The sequence below is a fragment of the Abramis brama genome, assembly GCF_963993115.1.
Source record: "Abramis brama genome assembly, chromosome: 7".
NCBI classification, from domain to species: Eukaryota; Metazoa; Chordata; class Actinopteri; order Cypriniformes; family Leuciscidae; genus Abramis; species Abramis brama.
This window is the reverse complement of record NC_139969.1, coordinates 27,652,269-27,676,098: the sequence shown is the minus strand read 5'-3', so window position 1 is coordinate 27,676,098 and position 23,830 is coordinate 27,652,269. Positions and strand designations below refer to the sequence as shown.

The following is a 23,830-nucleotide window of genomic DNA, read 5'->3' as shown; positions in this document are numbered from 1 at the left end:
CCCCCTAGTACCGTGTCACATGAAAACATCGATTGCCGGAAAATTGTCAATGGCAGGGAAAGAGTTAATGATTTATATTGAAACTTGTATGTCATGCATTTAAATATATTTGTAATTACACAATTATAATGATGAAGTGGCAATTTAGTACATTTAAAATATTAACTTTAAATGAAATAACACACTACAGTTAAAATTATAATCTAGGATTTTACATGTGCTTTATAATGTTAGTCAACACATCAAAATACATCTTTAAAGAATGACGAAAGATTATTAATTATTAGAAAATGTATTTTTTTAAAGTGTACTTGAGTGTGTTAAGCAACATAGCCATGACAGTGTTCTCTCTTTAAGTACTCTTGTGACCTTATATATCACTAATATTTATATATATATATATATATATATATATATATATATATATAATATGAAAAATACTAATATATTTATATTTTAAAATACTTTTAAGATTTTAAGTACACTATAAGTGCATATTCAATACATTTAGGCACACTTCTTTTTCACAAGGGCACTGAAGATCTTGTAAAGTCATTGAAATAGTCTCCTGTAAATGACTCGTTTGTAGGCTGTTCTCTGGTCTCAACATCATCACAGAGTTAACTCATCCCGCTAACATGAGATTCATGCAGTTCTGCGTAAAGGACTGTCACTCACTGGAATTCTCCAAACTGGAGAAGGTGAGCAGAAATTCATAACATGCTTTTGTCACTCACTCTTATTACATTAAATCATAAAAATATTGATTTAGGCTTGATTAATCTGTTTGGTCCTAACCCTTCTTTTCCATGTTTATCTGCATGGCTTTATGGAGCAGAAAGAAAAAGAGAGAGGCTCAAACCTATCCTTCATATTTCGCTTGCCCTTTGCAGCTGGTAAGGTGTTCAGTATTAGCATGCTGGACACACTCCTCTACCAGGTAACTAACACCCCCCTGCTAAAAGAAATGTGCTGCCTGTTGGCCTGAAATCATTTATGAAGATTTGCCTGCTAATGCCCACTAGATGGCAACATGGCGATAAAAAATCTTCATTTGCTGAACACCAATATATTTATATAAAAAAATTATACTGACCCCAAAATTTTGAACAATAGTGTGTGTATATATATATATATATATATATACTACTGTTCAAAATTTTGGGGTCAGTATAATTTTTTTCAAAAAGAATAAATACTTTTATTAAGCAAGGATTTACTTTTCAATAGGAATTTCTATTTCTGTTTTATTTTCAACTTTCCCTTATCATGGTTTCCACAAAATTATTAAAGGAATAGTTCACTTAAAAATGAAAAGTCTGTCATCATTTACTCAACCTCAAGTTGTTCCAAACCTGTATGAATTTCTTTCTTCTGCTGAACACAAAAGAAGATATTTTGAAGAATGTCGGTAAGCAAACAGTTGATGGACCCCCATTGACTTCCATAGTATTTTATTTCCCATCAAGCAGCAAAATTGTTTTCAAAATTGATGATAATAATAAATGTTTCTTGAGCATCAAATCATCATATCAGAATGATTTCTGAAGGATCATGTGACACTGAAGACTGGAGTAATGATGCTGAAAATTCAGCTTTGCATCAAAGGAATAAACTACATTTTAAAATATATAATATAACAACAGTTATTTTAAATTGTAATAATATTTCACAATATTACAGCCTTGATGAGCATAATTAACTTATTTCAAAAACATCAAAAAATCGCACTTTTGAACAGTACTGTGTGCTCTTGCTGCTGGAAATTGTAAATGTTCAGACCTTCAAATTTGTCCATAATTGTGTTATAAGTGCTTCTGTTGTTTCAGAGTTTTGTTAAGGATTATATGATAACCATCACCAGACTACTGCTTGGACTGGAAACTACACCAAAATCTGGTTTCCTGTGCGCTGTAAGTGTGACTTTTACAACATTAGCCAGTCCACATATCCTCATTCTGTTCAATGCTTTTATTTTATATTGTTGCAGCGGTGTTAAAATGTGGTATATTACATTTCAGTTGAGGATCAAAGAGGAGGACTTGTGCATCCAGACGTACGGCACACTGTACCAAGTGCTGTCATCCACTGTGGGAGACATTCCCATCGGCATCTACAGGACAGAGTCTCAGAAAGTTCAACCTCCCGAGGTTTCATTATGTTCAGTGCAAAACATACTTACACACTTTTAGGTCAGGAGAAACAGTTCAGTTAGAACAGAAGGGAAGGAGCCAGCTTTACTTGTTACTTAATTATCAGTTCAATCAGGACCACTTTCGTCAAATGTATATTTATAATGATAATGCATACAGTTAGTGTTGGTGGTATGGTTCTGTTCGGGGAAAACTCCACGCGCCCACGAGCGGGGAGAGCCAAACCCACCTTGGGGTAACAGAGCAGATCCAGTAATCATGCATACATAATTACAATTCACAAATTTAACATTAGCTGTTGTTGTAAACAAACCAAAATACATGAGGAAGGATGATTACAATGACATTCACTGTATACCGAAGACAATCGAAGATTAGATTACAGATTTCCAGCTAGGTGGAGCTGGGGATGGAGGGGGGAGTTAGATGTAGCGTGCAGCCATGCATTAGAAGAGAGGCTGAATGAATGTGGATTTAAATGAACCGCTGTGGTGAGTGTCAAAACTGGATTAGTACACATCAGAAACAGCTGTCAGCTGATGCAAGCTTGACTGATCTGGCCTTCCTGAACTAACATGATGCTTGATTTCTTTTCACCAATTATTATCATTTATACCATGGTCTGTCTGAATAAGCGATTCTGATTAGCTGGAAGGTGTGTACCATTTAAAACCATTTAATGCACAGGTTCCAGTCAGTTCAATATTAATGCGCTGCTTTTATTGAAGCACACACTCACACACATCAAGATGGGAGATCACGCTGCTCATACACAGAAACATTCAGGAGCAGAGGAACTTGTTTTCATCGCTGCCCCGCGACATGCATTAATGAATTAGCTTCGCTACTTAATTGCTACATTATATATTCTCAGAAACGAGGGGGTAACATCGCTGTTTTTGAAGTAATTAAACTCACAGCTTCATTGTTTTTAGAGAGATGCTGAACAGATGCAGGTAATTCCCACACTCATCTCTCTCTCTCTCTTGATATTTAATTCAAATAAATGCTATAAGGGGTGAAAATGGCTGAAATTTACTAGGGGGACCCTAGTTGGGATCATATTTTATATTTTTAAACCTTAGATGCAGAAAATCCCAGTGTATTTCTGAATGTAATTTAAGCATTTGAAGACTATTACGTGGATAAAAGATGGGAATCCTCTACATTTTAAACTGGAACTCCATCCCCCCTTGAAATTGACTTCCTGGAATAAGTGGCTAAAATTCATTCATTCAAATAAATGTAATCTTACACGCTACTTTATCTATGTGTCTGATTTAAAGCAGCCAGAATAGTAGATCTACCGAGCCGTAACTGACAAAATTAACCGTAATTTTTACCCTTCCGCTCAAATATTGCGCGCCAAACATCAATAACAGCTTTAACTTGTCAATGCAGGTAAATGACCATGATATAATAATCCAAGGCTTCGCGTCTGGGTGTTCTTTGCCTCTACATTGTGCATTTAAAATCATTTAATGCACAGATAGCCATGGATTATCATTACATAAGTGATAATTATCATGCAAACAACTGAATATGCAATAACACAAATTAGATCTATTCAGTCAACATCCGTTTTATCAATGGATTTTCCCTAGACTGTTAAAATTTAACAGGTAACTAGTGAAATGTTTGTATCCTGAGTAGTTCTAGCACTTTACTCATGTAAACTAGAGTGGAACAACTTTTTCAGCGGCACTGGTTCCGGAAGTATTTTTTCCATTAATTTCTCCCATAGGGATTAAAAAAAAGAAAAAAGTTTTGTTAAAGAGTTATAAGCCATGAAACAAGCCAACCAGCTACGAGGTGAATCATAACATTACAAACTGATTTGAAGCAAAACGTATTTGAAAATCTGACAAAAATAATAGGGTACAAGACTAGTCTTAACGGCTTTTGTGATGGAAAGAACTACGATCCCATGAAACCTTGCGAACAGCATAATCAAGTTGAAACGATGACGAAATATAAAACAAAAATGTTGATATATTTTAGGTTTATTGCAAAATATGCATGTATATTCAAATTATTTTGAGAGCATAGGGAGGCCGAGTCTTTTTCCAAACTTCATGGCAGTGGGCGGAGCTAATGAGATCTTTTGCCGTGTTTTGAACCTCTGATTGGTGTAATTTTCTGTACAGCATCATGGCTAATGTAAGTTTTAGTTATTAATGTAATAATGTGCGCTGGAGGCTTCAATATAAGCAAATACTATCAATTAACAACCAAAGTAGCTCACAGGGCTGTCTTTAAAGGTTTATAGGTTATTGTTTACAATCAATTTTTACTTCCAGATCCCGACTGTTGCACTCTATTGTTTAAAAGTTTGGGGTCGATAAGGTTTTTAAAAATGTTTTTGAAAGAAATTAATAGGCTACTTCTATTCAGCAATGGTGTCTTAAATTGATCTAAAGTGACAGTTAAAGCATCTAAAGATTTATATTTCAAATAAAGGCAAATTTCGAATTATTTTGAACTTTCTATTCATCAAAGAAAAATAATGTATTACGGTTTCCACAAAAATATTAAGCAGCATGGAAACTTAACATTCAGAAAATTAGGGGCTGACTCGGGACCAAATGTTGACATTTTCTAAACTTTTCTTCTCATAATTTAAAATTAAAATTGTAACTTTAATAGCAAGAGTGATTTGAAAACAATTTTGTAAAAGTTTGTTAATAAAACGAAATGTATAATTTTTTTGAATATTACTTTTGAAAAGCAAAAAGCAGGGCTTTTTTTACTTCCCATTTTAAAGCAATCAGTTTTTCTTTCTTCTAGTCTCCTCTATCCCAAACATCAGACAAAGTGTCAGTCTTTGACGAGGAGGAGCAACCTCAGGGTCTTCAGTGTGAATTCCCAGACAGCAATGTACACACTCATTCTCTGCGCCGAAAGAGCCTGCAGTGGGCTTCCAATCTTCTGGGGCCGTGGCACGCGGAGCGTGATGCAGACAGATTGAGCCAGCGCCGGGACGTCCTGCTCTCATGCTCAGAGAGACAGGAGCTTACTGAGATGGTCAAGAACCGCATGCAAAACCTGGGGCTCTCCACGAGGGGATTCGGTGAGACGCCATCTTATGAGTCGAATTGTACAGTGAAATCATGTGCAGAATGAATTAGTAAGTTTCTATGCATTATTTGATTTGATTTTGAGAACTGTGTAACCAGGGTGTACAATTAACATTTGTCCACACACTAATAATAATAGTGCCAGTATGAAAAAACAAATCTGAAACTTGACTAAAATTGTATTATGCAAAATTGTATTTCAAAATATAAAACTAAGTAACATAATGTGGTGACATTCAGCTTTTTAAAAACATTGATTTGATTTTATACCTCATATTTTCAGTTGAGGCTCATTACTACTAGGGCATGGTTCTGGAGAATAACACATTTTTATGACTGAAATGACTTTTCATTCTGTTAACATTTGTTTCTCAATCCAGATGAGCTGAATATAGCCACGAGTAGCCACTCTTATGCCTTAATCAACCCCACACCAGATACACAGCTGGAGCTAAATGACATTGTGTAAGTGAAGCTAAATCTTTTGTACTTCATAGGCAAGAAAAATTTAAGAACTTATGATTTGCTAAAAGAAACTGTTTTATTTTTTATAGACTTATGTATATTTTAGGAGTTGTTTTTCATTGTAACAGACAATATTTATATATTTGTGACAACTTGGATTTAACTAAGTAAATAGGTAAGAGTCTTCATTGGATAATTGCTGCAATTATGAATGTGTTACAGCTGGCAATGAGTAATTTAACCCTGGCAATTATGTCGGAAGATATCCTGTGGTCATGGAAAAGATGTTCCTCTGTTTCAGAAGGGTCAAATTATCGTCTTTCATCAAGCAAAGAAAACAACTATTGCTGAAACTACTTAAACTGGTTTAACTGTCCAACGCATTATTAAAACCTGAAAGGATAGTGGTGAACCATCATCTCTGAGGAAGAAATGTGGTCGAAAAGAAAAATCTGAGATCATTTAAACGTTTGGTAAAATCAAATCAACAGTTGAACTCACAGCTATGTTTAATAGTGAAATTAAGAGCATTTCCACACACACACAATGCGAAGATAACTCAGGGGATTGGGACTAAACAGCTGTGTAGCCTTAAGAAAAACACTTATCCAAGACAGCAACATAGTGTCGACCCATTACTTGTCTGGCCTGCATAATACATCATTTTTAGTTGTGACAACGTTTTATCTGTACAGAGGTAAAGGGAAGGGAAGGAGGCCTTCACAGGGGAGAGACTAGTTGACACTTCAGGACTGCGTTGTCGTCGTGTCCAGGCGCAGGTCCATCATCAGATCTGGATATTTAGATATATTTTTTATATGGAAGAATGCGGTTTTACAGATACTAGAAACGTGACTTTCAGATGAAAGATTGGTATCAAAGAGCACACCCAGGTTCCTAAATGACGATGAAGACTTGACAGAGCAGCCATCAAGTGTTAGACAGTCATTACGTGAGGAAGTTTTTTGTCCAATAATTAGAATCTCTTGTTTTTTTCAGTATTAAGTAGTAGGAAATTACTAGTCGTCCAGTTTTGTATATCAGCTATGCATTCCGTTAATTTTGTAAATTAGTAAGCTCTACATTTCTTCACGTCCTGACGAAACTGAGTATCATCAGCATAACAGTGAAAACGAATTGTTGCACAAGCTTATGGAAATGATGCCATGGCAAATGCATCAAAGCTTAAGCTGGTCCAATAAAATATTAGACTGTGTGAATTATTATTTCATTTTTTTTGGTCAGGCATTGTAAATACTATGCATACATTATTCAAAATATATATTTTTAATTTATTTTTGCATTACAGTAGTCTGGCAATTTTTTCCTCTGAGAATTTGGCAGGGAGAATTTTCCTAATTGTCACGAGAACAAGATCTCTATGAAAAAACTTTCTGAATTGCATTGTAGTTATTTTATTTTTTTACAATTTCTCTTTTTCTTGAGATTTACCCTAATTGTAGTACCTTTTACATGAATCTGTAGTTTTATGTTTTGTTTTCTTTCTTTTTTTTCAGGTACATAATCCGTAAAGATCCCATCTCACTAGAGCTCAACGGTACCGAGTCTACCGACAACCGTAAAAACAGCATGAGGAGCGGTACACACATAATAGAGAGGAATTAGCTCTGAATAAAGATATTTACACTGTGATGCGAGTAATACTCGTTAAGATCTGAAAGCCATTTCTGACTAGCTGCAAACCTTTAATGTATCATCTATACATGGCTCAGAGTAATGCATGTCTCTTTCACGTTTTTGCATTATCATATTTATTCCTGCCAGCATGTTCCCGCCTCATATTCAGATTGACACATGGAGGTCAAACATCAGCGAAAGTGATCTTTCCATGTCTGGCTGGAAGTCACATTAGGCATCTCCTGGTTTCCTGCAAGGAACTTGGCAGCATCCTTCTCCTGAAGACTGCAGCAATGCATGATCTGCATTTTCTCACTTCTCATTTAAAACACAGAACATAATGACGATGTAATCAACCCATAAAGACTACAAAAATTATCTACCAATGTAAACCGATATCAACAATCATTTCATTAAAGGAATATTTCACCCAAAAATGCAAATTCTTGCATTGTCATTATTTACTTACTCATATGCTGTAGATCTGTGGAACAAAACAAAACAAACAAAAAACCTAGAAAGGAACCAAAAATCACTACAACACAAGCTGATTTTCAAGCCTATCTTTATGTGCATTTTGGGAGATCGCTTAAAGAAATGCTGGATGGAAAAGGCTAAAAATGTGCATTAAACAAGTTATCTAATAAGATGTGCGCATAAACTACTATAGAAACACATTAACTGAATAAATCCCTCGATGCGCAACAGTGAATGTGATTGGATCACTGGACTAACCAGTGGATCAGTTTCATTGCACAGCATCTCACATGTTGGTTTGATCATTCTGTAGCCTAATGCCTGAGCTAAACGTCTGTCATCGGAATGATTTGGTTTAATTCCCTCCCAGAAGAATCTCACATTATGATGTTCCCAAACACCAGGCAAGATGACATGACAGCTTCTGCACGCTCTGAGACGGAAGCCATTTTGTGCCAATTTCCCAGAAAGTGAATATTTTGTCCTCTTGAACACACGGGATGAAAACCGTGCTTCATTCGCAAATGTTTTCTGCAATATTCCAACTTTGTATGGAAACATAGCTTCTGACAGCCTCAGCAAAAATCATGTTGAACATTCAATACACAAAAAGGCAGCACTCATGACGACTACAACACATTTAGGCTCAGGCTTTTTAAGTGAGCATGTCTGATCAAGGTGAAGGTTAGGACAATCAGATCCGGTGTGACAGCTGAAGCCACAGGCTGTGGTCTTTTTTATTTTGCTGACATGCATCATTTCCTCTTCGAAGCCACACAAACTAAATAAAAGACTAGTAACATGAAGATGATTCTTTAAAATGCACAGACAGTAGGGAAGATCTCATGCAGCTCTAACAAATATAAGGGTTAAATATAAACTCTGGGGCTACATCCGAAATCGCATACAGTCTTGAGTAGGTACTTTTTTTTGTGGCAGAAACTGGCTCCCATCGACTACCGTGTGCAATATGAAAGTTGTCTACATAACCAACTACGTGTCAAAATGTGCAGTATTCAATGAAGCACATATGGAATCCCACAGTGCAACATTCTCAACTTGAAAGACTAGACTTTGATAATCATCTCTCTTCCATATGACAGGGGGTTTTTTTTTTACAGCCTTAAACTGGCTTAGCCAGTGCTATTTTAATCCATGCATAGGTTGCTCTTCACTACATAAGTGTAATATTTCTTCTTCTGATGAGACCACTGCAATGCCAACAAACAGACATACATAAACCCTGTCAGTGGACCAGCAAACACAAAATGGCTGTCCGCTCGATTTAATGCAACTGCCAGCAGCTGAACTAACTAAACTGGTTAATAAGAAGAGGGTGCTCACATCTGGCCATGTAGGACCACGTTTGCAAAACTTGAATGCGAATAGCATCATTACTGAACGGTGTTTGCACAACAGAACCCCTTGTCACAAATGATTAGATGCAAAAAGCTATATTAAAATGAGAAATTACAAAAATATAAATTAAATGCGTTTCTCAATATTTTAGTGACGTATGGCAAATCACCATGAAGCAGTTTGAGATGCAGGTATGGGAGCTTGTTTCCACCACAGAATGAAAAGGGTCATTTTTATATCATGATTCAGATTTTTTCTTGCAATTGAGATTTTATATCTCGCAATTCTGACTTTATTTCTTGCAATTGTGAGTTTAAAATCCAGTTCTGACTTTACTGCTTATTTTCATAATCACCGGTAACTGTGACCTCACATTGAGAACAAACTACCTTTTGTACTTCTAAAACAAAAATCGAAATGTATGACTAGTAATTAGTATTGTTTGTAAGTATATTGTAACACCACATCTACATCTGACATGACCGTTGTCGAGCTTGAGGCCGTTTCTTCAAATCCATTTCTACTGTTGTCAGAAGTAGCGCTGCGCGAGTGTGTAGAATATGTCAGAAACAGTTAACTGTTGGGGATTTGTCACATCCAGTGTAGAGACAGTGTAAGCCTTGCAGTTTGCAAACTTATTACAGGCTCTAATGAAACAAAGAGGAAAGACATGCATCACCACTTGTTTATACTTTTTAATATTATTTAATAATAATCCACATTCAACAGAAATGTTTAAAAACAAACATTACTTTTAAATGCATTTATACAAAACCAACCAACAATCAAAAAAAAAGGGGGGGGGGGGGAAGAAAGAAAAAGTGTACCCTTGTAGATAACTGACTTTGCCTTATGGAAGCAACTGAATTTTTCATTTCAAAAATAGCAATTAGACACAAGCAGTACTTGGGTTTCAGGGTAAAACTTTCCCAAGGTTTCCAATATACTGCAGAATTGCAGAGCATGTTAACCATGAACAATCTGAAGTACAGATTTTATGTAACCGTAGCAAACTGGATATTTATTTTTCAACAATCATATTTTGATTATTATTTGTGGTCTTGTTGGTTTTGAACAAGGGCATCTCACGCTAAACCACAAGGCCTTCTTCTAGTCTGACTTAAATTTACCATTTGCATTTGTGCAGTGAACTTCAATGCACTACTCTACGCTTCATAGAACAGAAGGCAGAAAAAGGACAAAAAAGAAAGGAACAAAGTGAATCGATTATTACAAGAGCTTTTAGACGTAGCAGTCATTTTATTCATATCAGCGAGTCACCATTTTTAATGGTTCTCCATTATCCAGCTCATGTTTTTACAAAAAAAAGAGAGAGAAAAAAAAAAGCATCAAATATCTCCTTTTGAATCTGCCTTGATAACCAACTGCTTTACAATTGAAAAATACAAATCTACTGAGAAAACATGACAAGGACCAACCCAAACATCCAAACTTCCTCTTGCTCACCCTGACCTGTTCATCTCCAGGTGGAGGAAGAGACTAGAAATCATACTGGTGCCAGCAGAAGGTGAAGCAGATGGAAATCCAAAGTGCTTTCAGGGGGGCTGAGAGGAACGGGGGTCTAGTAGTCCATCTTGACAGGTCTCTGGAGGGAGGGAAGATCTCGACGGCCTCGATGAGCAGACAGCAGGCTCAGAATCTCAGATGGGCCTTGTGTTTGACCAGGTATCTGGAGGGAAAATATAGGGATAATCAGCTATAGAATTCTCCTGAAATTATTATTTGAGCTGGAGAATATGAAGTTTCATTTCTCAAGCATTAAATTAGCCAATTATCTAAAACAGATTCAAACAATTCTCATTCTCACAACAAGAAACTTCAAGAGACACTGTACGTCAAGAGTAACAGAAATATGATCAATAAGATGGATCAGTAAAATTAAGACTTATTCTGCAAGGACACTAAAAGACATATATAATGTTACAAAAACGTTCTAAAAAAATATATTATTTGAAGAAAAGTATCACGGTTTTCACAAAAATGGTAAGCAGCACAACTGTTTCAATATTGATTATAAGAAGAAATGTTTCTTGAGCAGAAAATCAGCATGTTAGAATGATTTCTGAAGGATCATGTGACATTGAAGACTGGAGTAATGATGCTGGAAATTCAGCTTCACTACCGCAGGAATTTTAAAGAGGTTATGAATTAAGAAACCAAATTTTCCTTGTTCTTTTGGCATATAAGAGGTTATTGTACAATAGAAATATCCTGCAAGTTTCAAAACTCAAAAGTTTCAGAACGTGGTCATGAAAATGTAGTAATCTCATCATAAAAGCATTTAATTAAATTATACTTCTATTTTTTACGGTCATCTTTTTTACTTTTAGCCCGGGGTAAAGCAAAGAACAGCAAAATACTTACCATGAGTAGCAAAACTAACTGATGCGGTCAAAATGTAAAAAAAATAAAATATTGATAAAAATACACTGTACAGTTTGTTATATTAGCCTGTGTGTGTGCAAGGGCCTTGCATCTCCACAGAAAGGGTTAATCACATGACTACACAGAACAGGGCGGCTGCACAATGGATGACACTCATCGCTGAAGTGGAGAAACTAAGTTCTGTACGACCTGCGGGACTTTTTATATAAAGATTTAAATGCTAAAGAAAAAAAATCACGAGTCAGCTGTTTTTGTCAATTGTAAGTTTTAATGGTAACAACACTTTAACTAATGTTAACTAATGAACCTCATTGTAATGTATTAACTAACAATGAGCAATACCTTTGTTACAGTATTTATTAATCTTTGTTAATGTTAGTTAATAAAAATACAGCTGTTCATTGTTTGTTCATGTTAGTTCACAGTGGGTTAACTAATGTTAACAAATACAACCTTTGATTTTAATAATGTATTAGTAAATGTTGAAACTAATATTAACTAAGATTAATAAATGCTGTAGAAGTATTGTTCTTAGTTCAAGTTAACTAATGAACCTTATTGTAAAGTGTTACCGTTTTAATTTAATGTTTGTGATTTTAACAAGTAAATGTTTTTGCCACTTGCTTGAGCAAATTAATATATAAATGTATATAGAAGTAATGTATTGAATAATATGTTGTTTAAATGTAGTGTTTAAAGGTGAAGTCTATGAAAGACTGTATAACTGTACTGTGTACAAAAAAATTCTGAAATAAAAAAGAATGAATAAATGTTGTTTGTGATGTGCAGAGGATCAGTTGCGCACTGCAAACAGGGCATGTGAAAGCACGAGCGCACTGCAAACAGGAACAAGTTTGTGTGAAACAGGCCCCGGAGAAAATAACTCCAGCAACAAAACAGTAGAGATGCCTCTGATTACAAGACACTTTGAAGTGCAGAAAAACACTTTCAATTCTTCATAACATTACACAAGCATGGATTAACTTTATTTTTAACGAAGTTCCAGTCAGATCACGTCAGTAAGACTGTTCGTTTGTTTGCTTGCTTCATTTCGGTTTGTTTTAACCAAGACACCGATGCAGGCTTTTCAGAGACTGAAAATAAAATACGATGCAGTGCTGACTAGGGCTGTGCAATTAATTGAATTTCGATTTCGATTTTTGCTCCCAACGATCACCAAAATAGTATAATCGAGTAAAAACGATTATTTTGCCATGTTCTGTTTTGAAAGAACGTTCTTATTTTGTCTTTTGTTCTGAATGACGTGAAACATCCGCCCCTCCCGATGCCATAAACTCTCTCAGCTAAGCTTGAATGTTTAAACTGATAAAACTTAAAAATAAGTGAAAATGATAAACTTTAGTTACGATGCAATGCTGGTCCGATTGTACAAGTGACAATTCCATCATGTCCCGACTCCTAAACGCAAATGTGTAGTTTCGACGCTTGCCTTGTCCAGCGCATTTTGAGAGACGGAGAGAGAGAAGACGCGGCACCGCTGCACTCACGCGGTTTGTGAAATTGCGTCTTGGAGAAAGTTTTAAAATGATTGATTTGATTTTATAGTCTGTGTGGATTCATTTAGGCTACTCATACAATCTACATGCTAAAGTGAATCAATGTTTGCGGGGGAATTTCCCGCATTATAAGTGGTAGACCTGCGGGAATTATTCAAATACTCATTGAAGTATTATCTGTTATATATTATTTATTTTAATAGTTCAAAAAGTACAATAAATGTTCAAATTTCGATTTTTTAAGAATTGTTGAAAGGTGTCTTTGGTAACACTTTACAATAAGGTTCATTAATTAGCATTAGAACACTACCTTTGTTAAGATTAACTAATAATGAACAATAGGCCTACTTCTAAAGCATTTACTAATCTTAGTTAATATTAATTTCACCATTTACTAATACGTTATTAAAATGAAAGGTTGTATTTGTTAACATTAGTTAATGCACTGTAAACTAACATGAACAAACAATGAACAGCTGTATTTTTATTAACAATAAAAAAGATTAATAAATACTGTAACAAATGTATTTCTCATTGTTAGTTCATGTTAGTTAATACATTAACTGTTAACTAATTAACATTATTGTAAAGTGTTACCGTGTCTTTTTAATAAATGCAACACGTTCCCAAAGTCATGTGAAATAATCGTGTTACATAATCTTGATTTCAATACTGACCAAAATAATCGTGATTATGATTTTTTCCATAATCGAGCAGCCCTAGTGCTGACTACACTGAATCCGACAGTAATAATGCAACACACAAGCGTGGGTTTATAAAAGATTTACCTTACAAATCTGATGAAATGGCACACATTGCTTTTAGAGATGAACATTATAAGCAACCCAAACTCACAGCATATGCAGAGATGGAGTTTGAGACGCACTTCAGGCGTGTAAATAACCATTTGTGTGGAGCAGCATTTACTGTGAATGGAGTCGCTCTGAAACGCACGCAACCTACACACATGTGAATAATCATGGAAATCATATAAAACCCACAGGGCATATTTAAAATGGTTTTAATACATTATGCAGACTTAGAAAACGATCTAATAATGCAGTTCATGGATTTTGTCATTTACTCAACACGGGTAAATTGCAATCAATAAAAAAAATGTATCGAATACTCAAATTTAATCGAGGTATCGTGACAGCCCTAAAGAGGACCTAAAAAATGAAAAATACAGTTCATGACCCCTTTAAAACTGAAAACTGTTATTTGAAATTGAAATACAGGTTTTATAATACTATTGTTTTTACTGTATTTTGATCAAATAAAAGCAGCCTTGGCAAAATAATCATACCAACCCTCAACATCTGAACAGTGGTATACATAAAAAAAATGTCTTTGAATTAATAAATCTTTCATAAAAAACACATTGTTTTGTCAGAATTCATTTATGTCCTCAACACCTCATACATGTTTGTGTGTTTTTGTCAGACATGTGAAGGCCTTAGACATTCATCACTCCGCACTAGGGATGCATGATATATCGGTCACCATATCGGTATCAACTGATATATGTTCATTTTTAATGTTATCGGCCTGATAAAAAATATTTAGCTGATATATTAAAGCCGATAAATGATGGATTATTTCCTTCATCTGAGACACTTCAGATGCACACCATTCAAAAAGGAAAATACAGTTAAGTACAACAAGTGCAGCGCAAGTCTGTCATATGGCTAAATAAAATTATAATGAGAACATTATAATTGTGTGCTTGGCACATTGCTTTTAATGGTGAGACTTTTGTTTTTTGTAATCAGGCTCTCAAAAATTATGTAAAAATTAGGATTTAGATTTATCGGCCAATAATTCGGTTATCGGCTTTCAAATATAAAACATTATCGTATCGGTAAAAAATTTCATATGGGTGCATCCCTACTCCACACACAACTTCCCATATTCTAAGAATCACAATGAAACATGTTGATGCTCCAAAGCTGCATCTTGGAAAATCTGCTGAGAAATATAATAATGAATGCATCTCTACCACAGTGAAGCATGGAGAAAGAGACTGTGTCATTGTGTGAGGAGCTGCTTCACTGTAAAAAGTCATTTAATGCTTTGGAGCACAGGAGAATATTGCAGAATGGCTTGCTTCTTACAAGCTATTTTCTAAAGAGGAATGATCAGATGTTATTTCTCAACAAGACAATGCTCCTGCCCAAATTGCAAAGACAACCAAGTGGCAGCTTGAGCACAAGTCCATCAAGCTCATGTTTTGGCCAGGTCAGAGTCCAGATTTAAACCCTACAGTGAATATTTGGTCTGACATTAAACTTAAACAAACTGGGAGACGTTTTTCCAAGTACTAATAAACAGCTGAACAGCCATTATCATTGAGTGGAACAACTCATTCTTTGTTCTGCAAGTTTACCCACACATCTTAAACATTTAAAGAAAACAAAGGGGAAGGCTATTCCATGCTCAGCTGATTTATCTTCAGTATTTTTGCAATTTTTGCCAATTTCCCGACCAAAGTTTTGTGATTAAAATGGTCAAGACCATTAAATATTTTACCATTTTTGACTTGGCCCATTTTTTTGACCATGAGCGTATGTAACAAAAACACTGACACATGTTGGTAGTGCATGTGACAACAGTACACTGTCAGAAACCATTCCTCTCTAGTGTGTGCTATGCTAAATCTATGTGAAAGGACATCAATTGATGGACACAGAGTTGCAATACTGACCTGTCCAGTGTTTCCCAAAAGCGGAGGAAGACGGGCCGGTCCAAGTGTCGTTTGTGGTGGCTCAGCTCCAGCACGGTCACATCCCACTTCTGTACGTTCGGGTCCGTTCGTGCCTCATCGTACTTCAGGTGAAAGGCTCGGACTAAAACAATAACATAACATAAAACACTCTTTCTAGGTACATAACCAATGTGGTGCATTGTACAGGGTTTGCTCTGTCATGAACACTAGTTTCAAGGACTTTCTAAAGCACCTTTTATATATCAAGCACAATAGACAAAGGTTGGAGAGAGAGAGATTATATCGATAAAATTATATACAGTACTGTGCAAAAGTCTTATGCACGTCAGTACTTTCACCCCCCCAAAAAATGGTTTTATGCCAGTTATTTATATCTTCTGCTGTAATATGTCAGTAGGAAATATCATTTTACATTATCTCCCCGCCGTTCTGGCTTTGGCAGTGCATAAAGGTTAATTTTTGTAATAGCACCTTGCTACTCTAACCAAATTTAGTTCTTGTTTAATTCAAGCACTTTCAAGGACCTATGTTTGTTTTCACAGACTTTCCAATCCTTGCGTCCATGTGTGTGAAATTCAAGTAACCCTCATTGTAAATAATGTGTTGCGTTTCCCCAGACCAATCTCACTTTTGGCAAATATATCCACAGGAGATCCATCAGGCAGCAGCCATGGCCAGCCCTTAAACTGCCAGGCAGGACCCTGGACGAAGACAGCCACTACACGATCCCTGTGAACAAACAACAGTCTCAAATCAATTCTTAAATCCCAAGATCAATCTTTCAGTTGATGCATTAACAAAATTTGTAGCATGCCTCCCATCCAATAAATCGCAATTAGCTCTATATTTTTATACTTTTTTATAAATAGGAATTTTGATATTAATCAATTTCATCATGAAATTCAAACAATAAATGTCGCTTGAAGCCGTTTACGGTGCCGTGAAAATCAGTAGGCATTTTGAAAAGAAACGGTACAATTTAATGAAATGTATCATGTCTCATGTAATCTCTCAATTAGTGTCTCAACCGTAGAAAGAAGTCAACACAACAGCTTGTAAACAGTGTCATGAAACGAGAATTGTAGGCGATTCCACCACGGTAAGTAGCCTACAACAGTCAAATAAGCAAGAGAAGTGAATAAGCATTTACACGTCCAAACTGATGTTATATATAGAATAGAAACAATTTTTTTGGCTAAATGAACTTTATTTCTGTTTCAGCACAAACAAAAAAAAGAACTTGGTGCATCAGTACTCATGTGTAGGAACCAGAGTTGGTCTCTTTAGAGTTACTCTAACAAAGTAATTACTACTTACTAATTTCCTCTTCAAAAGTGTAATTAGATTACTGTACTAATTACTCTCTCTAAAAAGTATTTAATTAATTATTACTAATTACTTTCTAAATCCCATATCAACCTCAACCAGCTGAATAATACAAGGATAGACAAGAAATATTTTAATTCTTTCAAATAAATACTATAAAATTGATCGAATTATGCTTAAACTGACCAAACAATTTAAAGAGAGAAGATCACATAATAAACATACTTTTTAACATCAGACAATACATTTTGATGTTAAACCCACTATTGTTTTATACAGAATTGTTCTAGTTTATACCAGTGGTTCTAAACTCCAGGCATCGGGACCCACTGCTCTGCACATTTTGTATGTCTGCCTTATTTAACACACCTGATTCACATCAGCCCGTTAGGAGAGACTCCATGAACTGAACTGAGCGTGTCAGATAAGAGAGACATATAAAATGTGCAGGGCAGCGGGTCCCGAGGACTGGAGTTGAGAACCACTGGTTTATACTAGTCTGATCTCATGACATGTCATAAGTATTTTACAAAGTGGCTAATTCGTACGAATTTGTACAAGTGAGGTCGTACGATTTAGCCATCTCATAAAATGCATACGAATTGCCATGAGATCGGACTGGTCTACACACCGTATTTAGCTCCATTACATCAGAAGTAACTAATTAAATTACAGAAAAATTAAGAGTAATCCCTCACTTTACTTTTTCGAGGGGAAAGTAATTAAATTACAGTAAGTAATTACTTAGTAATTAGCAGTGGTGGAATGTAACAAAGTACAAATACTTCGTTATTTTACTTAAGTACATTTTTCACGTATCTGTACTTAAGTAGAATCAATAGAGCATACTTTTGACTTTTACTTCGTTACATTTTGCAGCAATTATTATACTTTATTAAATGCATTTTCTGAGAATTTATATTTCAAGTTTTTACTGCAAATGTCACGTCCATAACTTATAGGCTCTGCTTCTAGATATTGTGAAAGACAGGCTCACCAGTCCTGTGGGGCCAGTTTTAGCGGCTGGTCGATCACTCTGTAGGGTACAGTAACACTGAGCGTGGCACCGCCTGGCTGAACCTGATCTTTACGTCTCTGCAGAAGAACCTCGTTGTCCCTCTGGATGCCCTGCTTCTTCTTATCCTCGGATGTGAGAAATCTGTCAAAGTAAAACAATTCCAACAGTGATATAAAATGCATTTGACCAATTTACATTTGCAACTGGAGTATCTGAACAAATGTCAATTGAACGAACAGTGCGGACATTGTCTAGAACACAATTGCATCAGGGCTCAAGACTAACATTAGAGAGCAGTAGCACCAGTGTCACTTAGTTCTACAGATGGTCGGAGGAATTTTAAATCATAAAACTATTTTAATCATAAAATAACTATTGTTTTGCATTTTTAAGTGCAATACCTAATAATATTGCATGTTTATTTATTGGTAAAGCACTGAGCTTAAGTTAAAATTCAGATAAAATTAACTTTTATCAACAATAGTAACAAATTACATTAATGTAAAAACATTCAACTTTGTAACAATAGCATGGTTCCGGTTAAGGCCGGGACACACCAAGCCGACGGCTCTTATCGGGCTCATGTCGACGGCAGTTTGCCCGATTCAGTTGAATCGGCGTCGGGGCCGTCGGTGATAGGAACTGATTTGATGTTCAGTTAAGCAAACGAGTTCTTAGTGCATGAGAATTAAAGTGAAAGTGATGAAAGCAAAAGTGATCAGCAAGTCAGTCAAGACGGCGCAGACAGAAGGCTGATCTAGCTAATGTCATGCTATCCTCCCCAAGCATTCCAAAACATGAATATTTTCATAACATGAGCCGCTTAAAATGAAGAAAGATGTCATTGTTGATCATTGTAGCCAATCACAGACATATATGTTGAGTGCGTCAACACAATGACCAATCAAAGGTGTTTAAAAATCCATTCAACAGCACTCAAAATGCTAGAGAGAAATGTTTTTTTTTATTTCAGTACCGACTTGGTACCGAAGTCAGTACATTTTGACAGCTCTATTTTAACGTTTCATACATCTCATGTATCTTTGTTTTGGTTTCTCCTTTTGAATGACTTATATAGACTCTATTGATACCTGCTGATATAGAGTTAATTCCTTACACGCAGTTTTCAGTCAGCTATAGTCTGCTAGTTCTTTGAAGTTTGGTTGATATATATCTGATGTCTATGGTTTATAACAGAGAATTCTGCGCTGAATTTGAATGCTTATAACCGTAAAAAAAGGTAACCGTAATTACGAGATGGCAACCTGTGACATTCTACCTGTAGCTGTTCATGTCCTCAGACTCAGATTTATGCATTTTTTTAGATCAACATGATCAATGCTGAAATGAATCTGCAGCAGACAGGTGGTACAAGAGTGAGCTCTGTAAGTTGTTTATGTTCACTATTATTGTAATGTTATGTGCTTTGAGACATGTGGTAATTTAAAGTCTCTTGTGGCGCTTTGCAAACTCTACCGTTCATGTTTTGAAGGAGGCGTGGCTTTGGAGACACTCTCAAGGGAGGGTGGGATCTCATGCTTTCAAAGCTAGCTTGCTACTGTTAGCCGCTCTGAAAATTGCCAACCCTACCTTTTAATTTAAAAGCCTTAATTTAGCTTTTTAAATGTCAACTTAACTTTCCTATGAATCAAGCATATCTAATCAGCACTTACTTGAGGTCCTGCAAGAGATCCTTGGCGTTGAGCATTGTGATTAAAGATGTTGTAGCAGCAGGGATGATGATAATGGGAGTTCTAGAACCTGGAAAAAACAAGCAAATCCACCAACTCAATTTTTTGTAAAACAAACTAGCTCTCTGCAAAGATCCTATGAGAAAAGCAAAGTTAGAAAGACGTGTATTAACTATATATATATATAAAAAAAAAACATAAGCTTTCCATGTCTGAAAAAAATATTTTTAATCTTGAGAACTGTCACCATGCCTTAATTTTTTTGTGTGACAACATAAAGGTGTAAAACCTCATAAAAAGACTAAATTATAAAAACATGCTTTGTTCAAAATAGCATATTTCCTTTCCTCATCCACATGGTTAAAGACGTACCTTTCTTTTGATTGGGAGGGGGTCTTGCTTGAGAGACTAAAGTAAAGGGGAAAAAAACACATGGACAATTTTTTATTCTAGCCAGAAAATGTGAAATTCATGCACATGCTACAACTACGCACATTTGTAACATGAGATAAACAGTAACAGGTTCACCATTTCAATTGTGCATCTAAAATGATGTGTGTGAAAATTGTGAAATTGTGTGCTGTGTGTTCCCATCTCAAGTTCAAAAGAGCGAATCGATCCTTTAATCTTTATCCTTGTGCAACAGAACACTCCTCACATATCAGATTATGGAGTAAATCATTTCTGGCATCTTTCAGTGAATTAGTACTTTAGTTGGGTGATTAGATGGATGTTCTGTTGTTTTAAAGGAATTGTTCACTCAAAAATGAAAATTCTGTTTCCAGAATCTTTATAATGGTTTATAAAAATTTAAATAGATATTTTTCTAACAAAAGCCCATAACTTCCCCTCACAATGCATTTATTAAATCACTCACTGGAGTCATATGGATTATTTTTATGATAGATGGATGTGATTTTTGGATCTTCAAAAATTTGAGCACTCTTCAATGGCATTACAAAGCTGGGAAGAGCCAAGATATTATTTAATACAACTCAAATTGTGCTGGTTGAAAGAATTAAGTCACATACACCTAGGATGGCTTGAGGGCGAGTTGGGTTTGGGTTTTAAAAAGTAACAGACAAGTTAAAATAACCACCTCAGATAATATGCTATATATGCAATATTATAGTCATCAAATTACACAAACTATTCCTTAAATCTTAAAGGAGTTCTTCCATACCTGGTCTGGGAACAGGCTGCATGGCTGGTGTTTGGGCCTTTCTAGCAGATGCTCCTTCCTACACACACAAAGAGAGAGAAAGAAAATGCACATGAATGCAATGGTAAGTCAGGTTAATTTAAATTAGTCTAAAGGAAAACAGTAACAAAAAAATCCTTGAGAATCCGTTTTCATCAGTTTGACCCAAAAGATGCACACTTTATGTACCTCTTCTTGTCAGTGCAGAAGACTTTAAAAAATAAACTTTATAAGCAAAGTCAAAGGGGGTAATTTGGGCTTTCTATCTTGTACTGAATATCAGTTCAGTCTAGGGCTGTAACGATATGCGATATGAAACCGAAATCGCGACACTCATATCCACGAACCTGTGTCGCGGTGTGAGACGGCAGAATCGCGACACACCCCTTCCAACTCCCAGAGTTATCCTTCCCGTCCAGATCCAATGCTACCACATCTTTAAATTACTATTAGTATTATTTGAAGTTAACATTATAAAATACGTAGCATGCATTCTTTAAAATTGGGCAATTCCAGCGTTATGGACGTGACATTTCCAATCAAAACTTGAAATATAAATTCTCAGAAAATGCATTTAATACCAATATATTGAAAAGTCTGTTTATATATCCATACTCCCTTAATAAAGGAGTCCAGATATTAGAAAAATATCAGTCTACACATGCATTTTATATTTAATATGAGGGAAATACACAAGCGTTACGGACTTGACAAAAAATCTTTAACTTTTAGGTGGCAAAATATTCTTTAGTAATTCTATGAATTACACTGCGCAAACCAAAAGTAATACTACCCACCAGATGAAGGGTTGGCTCTCCACAGAACATAAAATATTCATTTTATTTTATTTTTCATGTTCGCATTTATGAGGAAAAAACAATGTTACGGACGTGACCACTCTGAAAGCGGCACTAAAAGACTGCTTCAAAACTTTCACAGAGACCTCAAACAGAAAGCACAAAACCTTTCTTTAAAATGAATTTCATTTTGTATTAATTGTATCTTAATTTTAATCAATGTTTCATCAACCAATTGCCTGGTAAATATAGCAGACAGTAGATAATCACAATACGGAGGTGCCGGCGCGTGAACTGGAGCTTGTCTCATAAATGAACCGAAACTCAGCGTATAAGGTAGCCTACTTGCCTCACAGACAATGGGGTTACCAGGATGTCATGTTTGGGGGGGCATTTGGCTTGTTTGGGGGGGCAACAAACAATTGACAAATCGGCGCAAAACTAAGTTATACTACACACAATCTATTTTAGTGTAGATCTTTTTCTAAGCTAGGAACCCAGAGATAGGCACAGGACCCCTATTAGACTATAGGGCTATCACATAAAAGTTAGTCAAACCAGGTCAACATTAATAATATGATGATGATGATGTTGTTATTATTATTATTGACATATTCATATACGATGATTGCCTGATGATGAGTGACAGGTGTTTGCTTGTGAGAAGACATGCTACACGAGTAGCCTAGGCTACCGAGAAGGACGAGAGAGTTTTTTTAAACAAATCTGAAGTCACGTTTGTATAGACAAGAGGTAAATTAATTTGTTTCTTCTTCTAAGCTGTCCCAGACGTAGGTGCAACTTTTAGAGCTAAAATGCTTTGTGAATTACTCTTAGTAAAACACATTAGGAGTCTAAAGTTATGAGTGACACACCCATTATTTTTAGGAGTTTCTCTTAAATTTGCCAGTTAGGAGCTACTTGTAACCTCATATAAGATTCATAAGAAAAGCAATAGGCAATTTTTTTTTATTAACGTTCTGGTTAGGGACTGTTCGTTTTTTATTAAAGGGCTACCGGAGGAGTTTTGAGATCTATAGTCAAAATAGACTTAAATAAATGTATTTAATTAAATACTACTATTTTTCACAGTCATCTTTTAACTTTAAGACTGGGGTAAAGCAAGGAAAACTACAATTTACCTCAAGGTGACATAATAAACACTCGTCTTTTTCGTGGAGGTGGAAAAACAAGTTCTTTCTGGCATGCAAGATTTATTGTATTAAAATATAAATGCAAAAGAATAGGCATGAGAGTTGGCATTTTTTGTCAATTTTAAGTTTTAATTTATTATTATTAAATTAAATTGTATTATTATTATTATTATTATTATTATTATTATTATTAAATGGTTAAATATTTTACCACTTGCTTGAGCAACTTAATGTATATATATATATTTATGAAGAGTTCAGATGCAAAAGCAAATATATATATATGAAGAGTTCAGATGCAAAAGCATATATATATATATGAAGAGTTCAGATGTAAAAGCCTCTAAGTGCCATCTGAAATTTTCTTCTAAAATTATAATTTTTATCAAGCTTGTATATTTAAGTTCAGTAATTTCACTTAAAAGCCAATGAAAATTACCTATTAATTGTCATTTAAGTGAAATTACTGAACTTAAATATACAAGCTAGATAAAAATGATCATTCTAGAAGAAAATTTCAGATGGCACTTTAGAGGCTTTTGCATCTGAACTCTTCATATATATATGCATTTCTAGTTTAAAACAACACCAACTTCAATTTTATTTAATTAAAAAAAAATTCTAATAACATAAAACTTTAAAGCTATTTATAAAAAAAAATTATTGACAATAATTAATTGTGATTTTACAATAAACTGCAAAGTGTCTGCTTTCAAATAAAACCATACTTATGCTTTACGCGCAAAGGCTTCATGTACTGTCCGTTTTAGTTTGGGTTTGCTATTTCCTTGGAAGCAAAGTACCAGACAAAGTATTTATAAATCAC

The 23,830-nt window shown here is 35.2% G+C and overlaps 2 protein-coding genes across 2 annotated transcripts in view; one reads left to right on the top strand and one right to left on the bottom strand.

The window, feature by feature from the left end:
• The window catches only part of kcnt2a (potassium channel, subfamily T, member 2a), a 32,440-nt gene extending 24,620 nt beyond the window's left edge, over nucleotides 1–7,820 (top strand). Inside the window, exons 23-29 of the mRNA XM_084120812.1 lie at nucleotides 590–701; nucleotides 839–940; nucleotides 1,830–1,913; nucleotides 2,022–2,150; nucleotides 4,941–5,223; nucleotides 5,611–5,695; nucleotides 7,213–7,820. Of these exons, the coding sequence (XP_083976938.1) occupies nucleotides 590–701; nucleotides 839–940; nucleotides 1,830–1,913; nucleotides 2,022–2,150; nucleotides 4,941–5,223; nucleotides 5,611–5,695; nucleotides 7,213–7,321 (904 nt within the window). The 3' untranslated portion in view covers nucleotides 7,322–7,820. The remainder of the gene's footprint in view (nucleotides 1–589; nucleotides 702–838; nucleotides 941–1,829; nucleotides 1,914–2,021; nucleotides 2,151–4,940; nucleotides 5,224–5,610; nucleotides 5,696–7,212) is intronic.
• Nucleotides 7,821–9,846: 2,026 nt separating this feature from the next.
• cdc73 (cell division cycle 73, Paf1/RNA polymerase II complex component, homolog) overlaps nucleotides 9,847–23,830 on the bottom strand; it is a 52,866-nt gene continuing 38,882 nt past the window's right edge. Inside the window, exons 11-17 of the mRNA XM_084120815.1 lie at nucleotides 21,036–21,093; nucleotides 20,225–20,260; nucleotides 19,835–19,922; nucleotides 18,141–18,302; nucleotides 16,446–16,546; nucleotides 15,797–15,938; nucleotides 9,847–10,859 (exon numbers count right to left, since the gene is read on the bottom strand). Coding sequence (XP_083976941.1) covers nucleotides 10,823–10,859; nucleotides 15,797–15,938; nucleotides 16,446–16,546; nucleotides 18,141–18,302; nucleotides 19,835–19,922; nucleotides 20,225–20,260; nucleotides 21,036–21,093 — 624 coding nt within the window. The 3' untranslated portion in view covers nucleotides 9,847–10,822. The remainder of the gene's footprint in view (nucleotides 10,860–15,796; nucleotides 15,939–16,445; nucleotides 16,547–18,140; nucleotides 18,303–19,834; nucleotides 19,923–20,224; nucleotides 20,261–21,035; nucleotides 21,094–23,830) is intronic.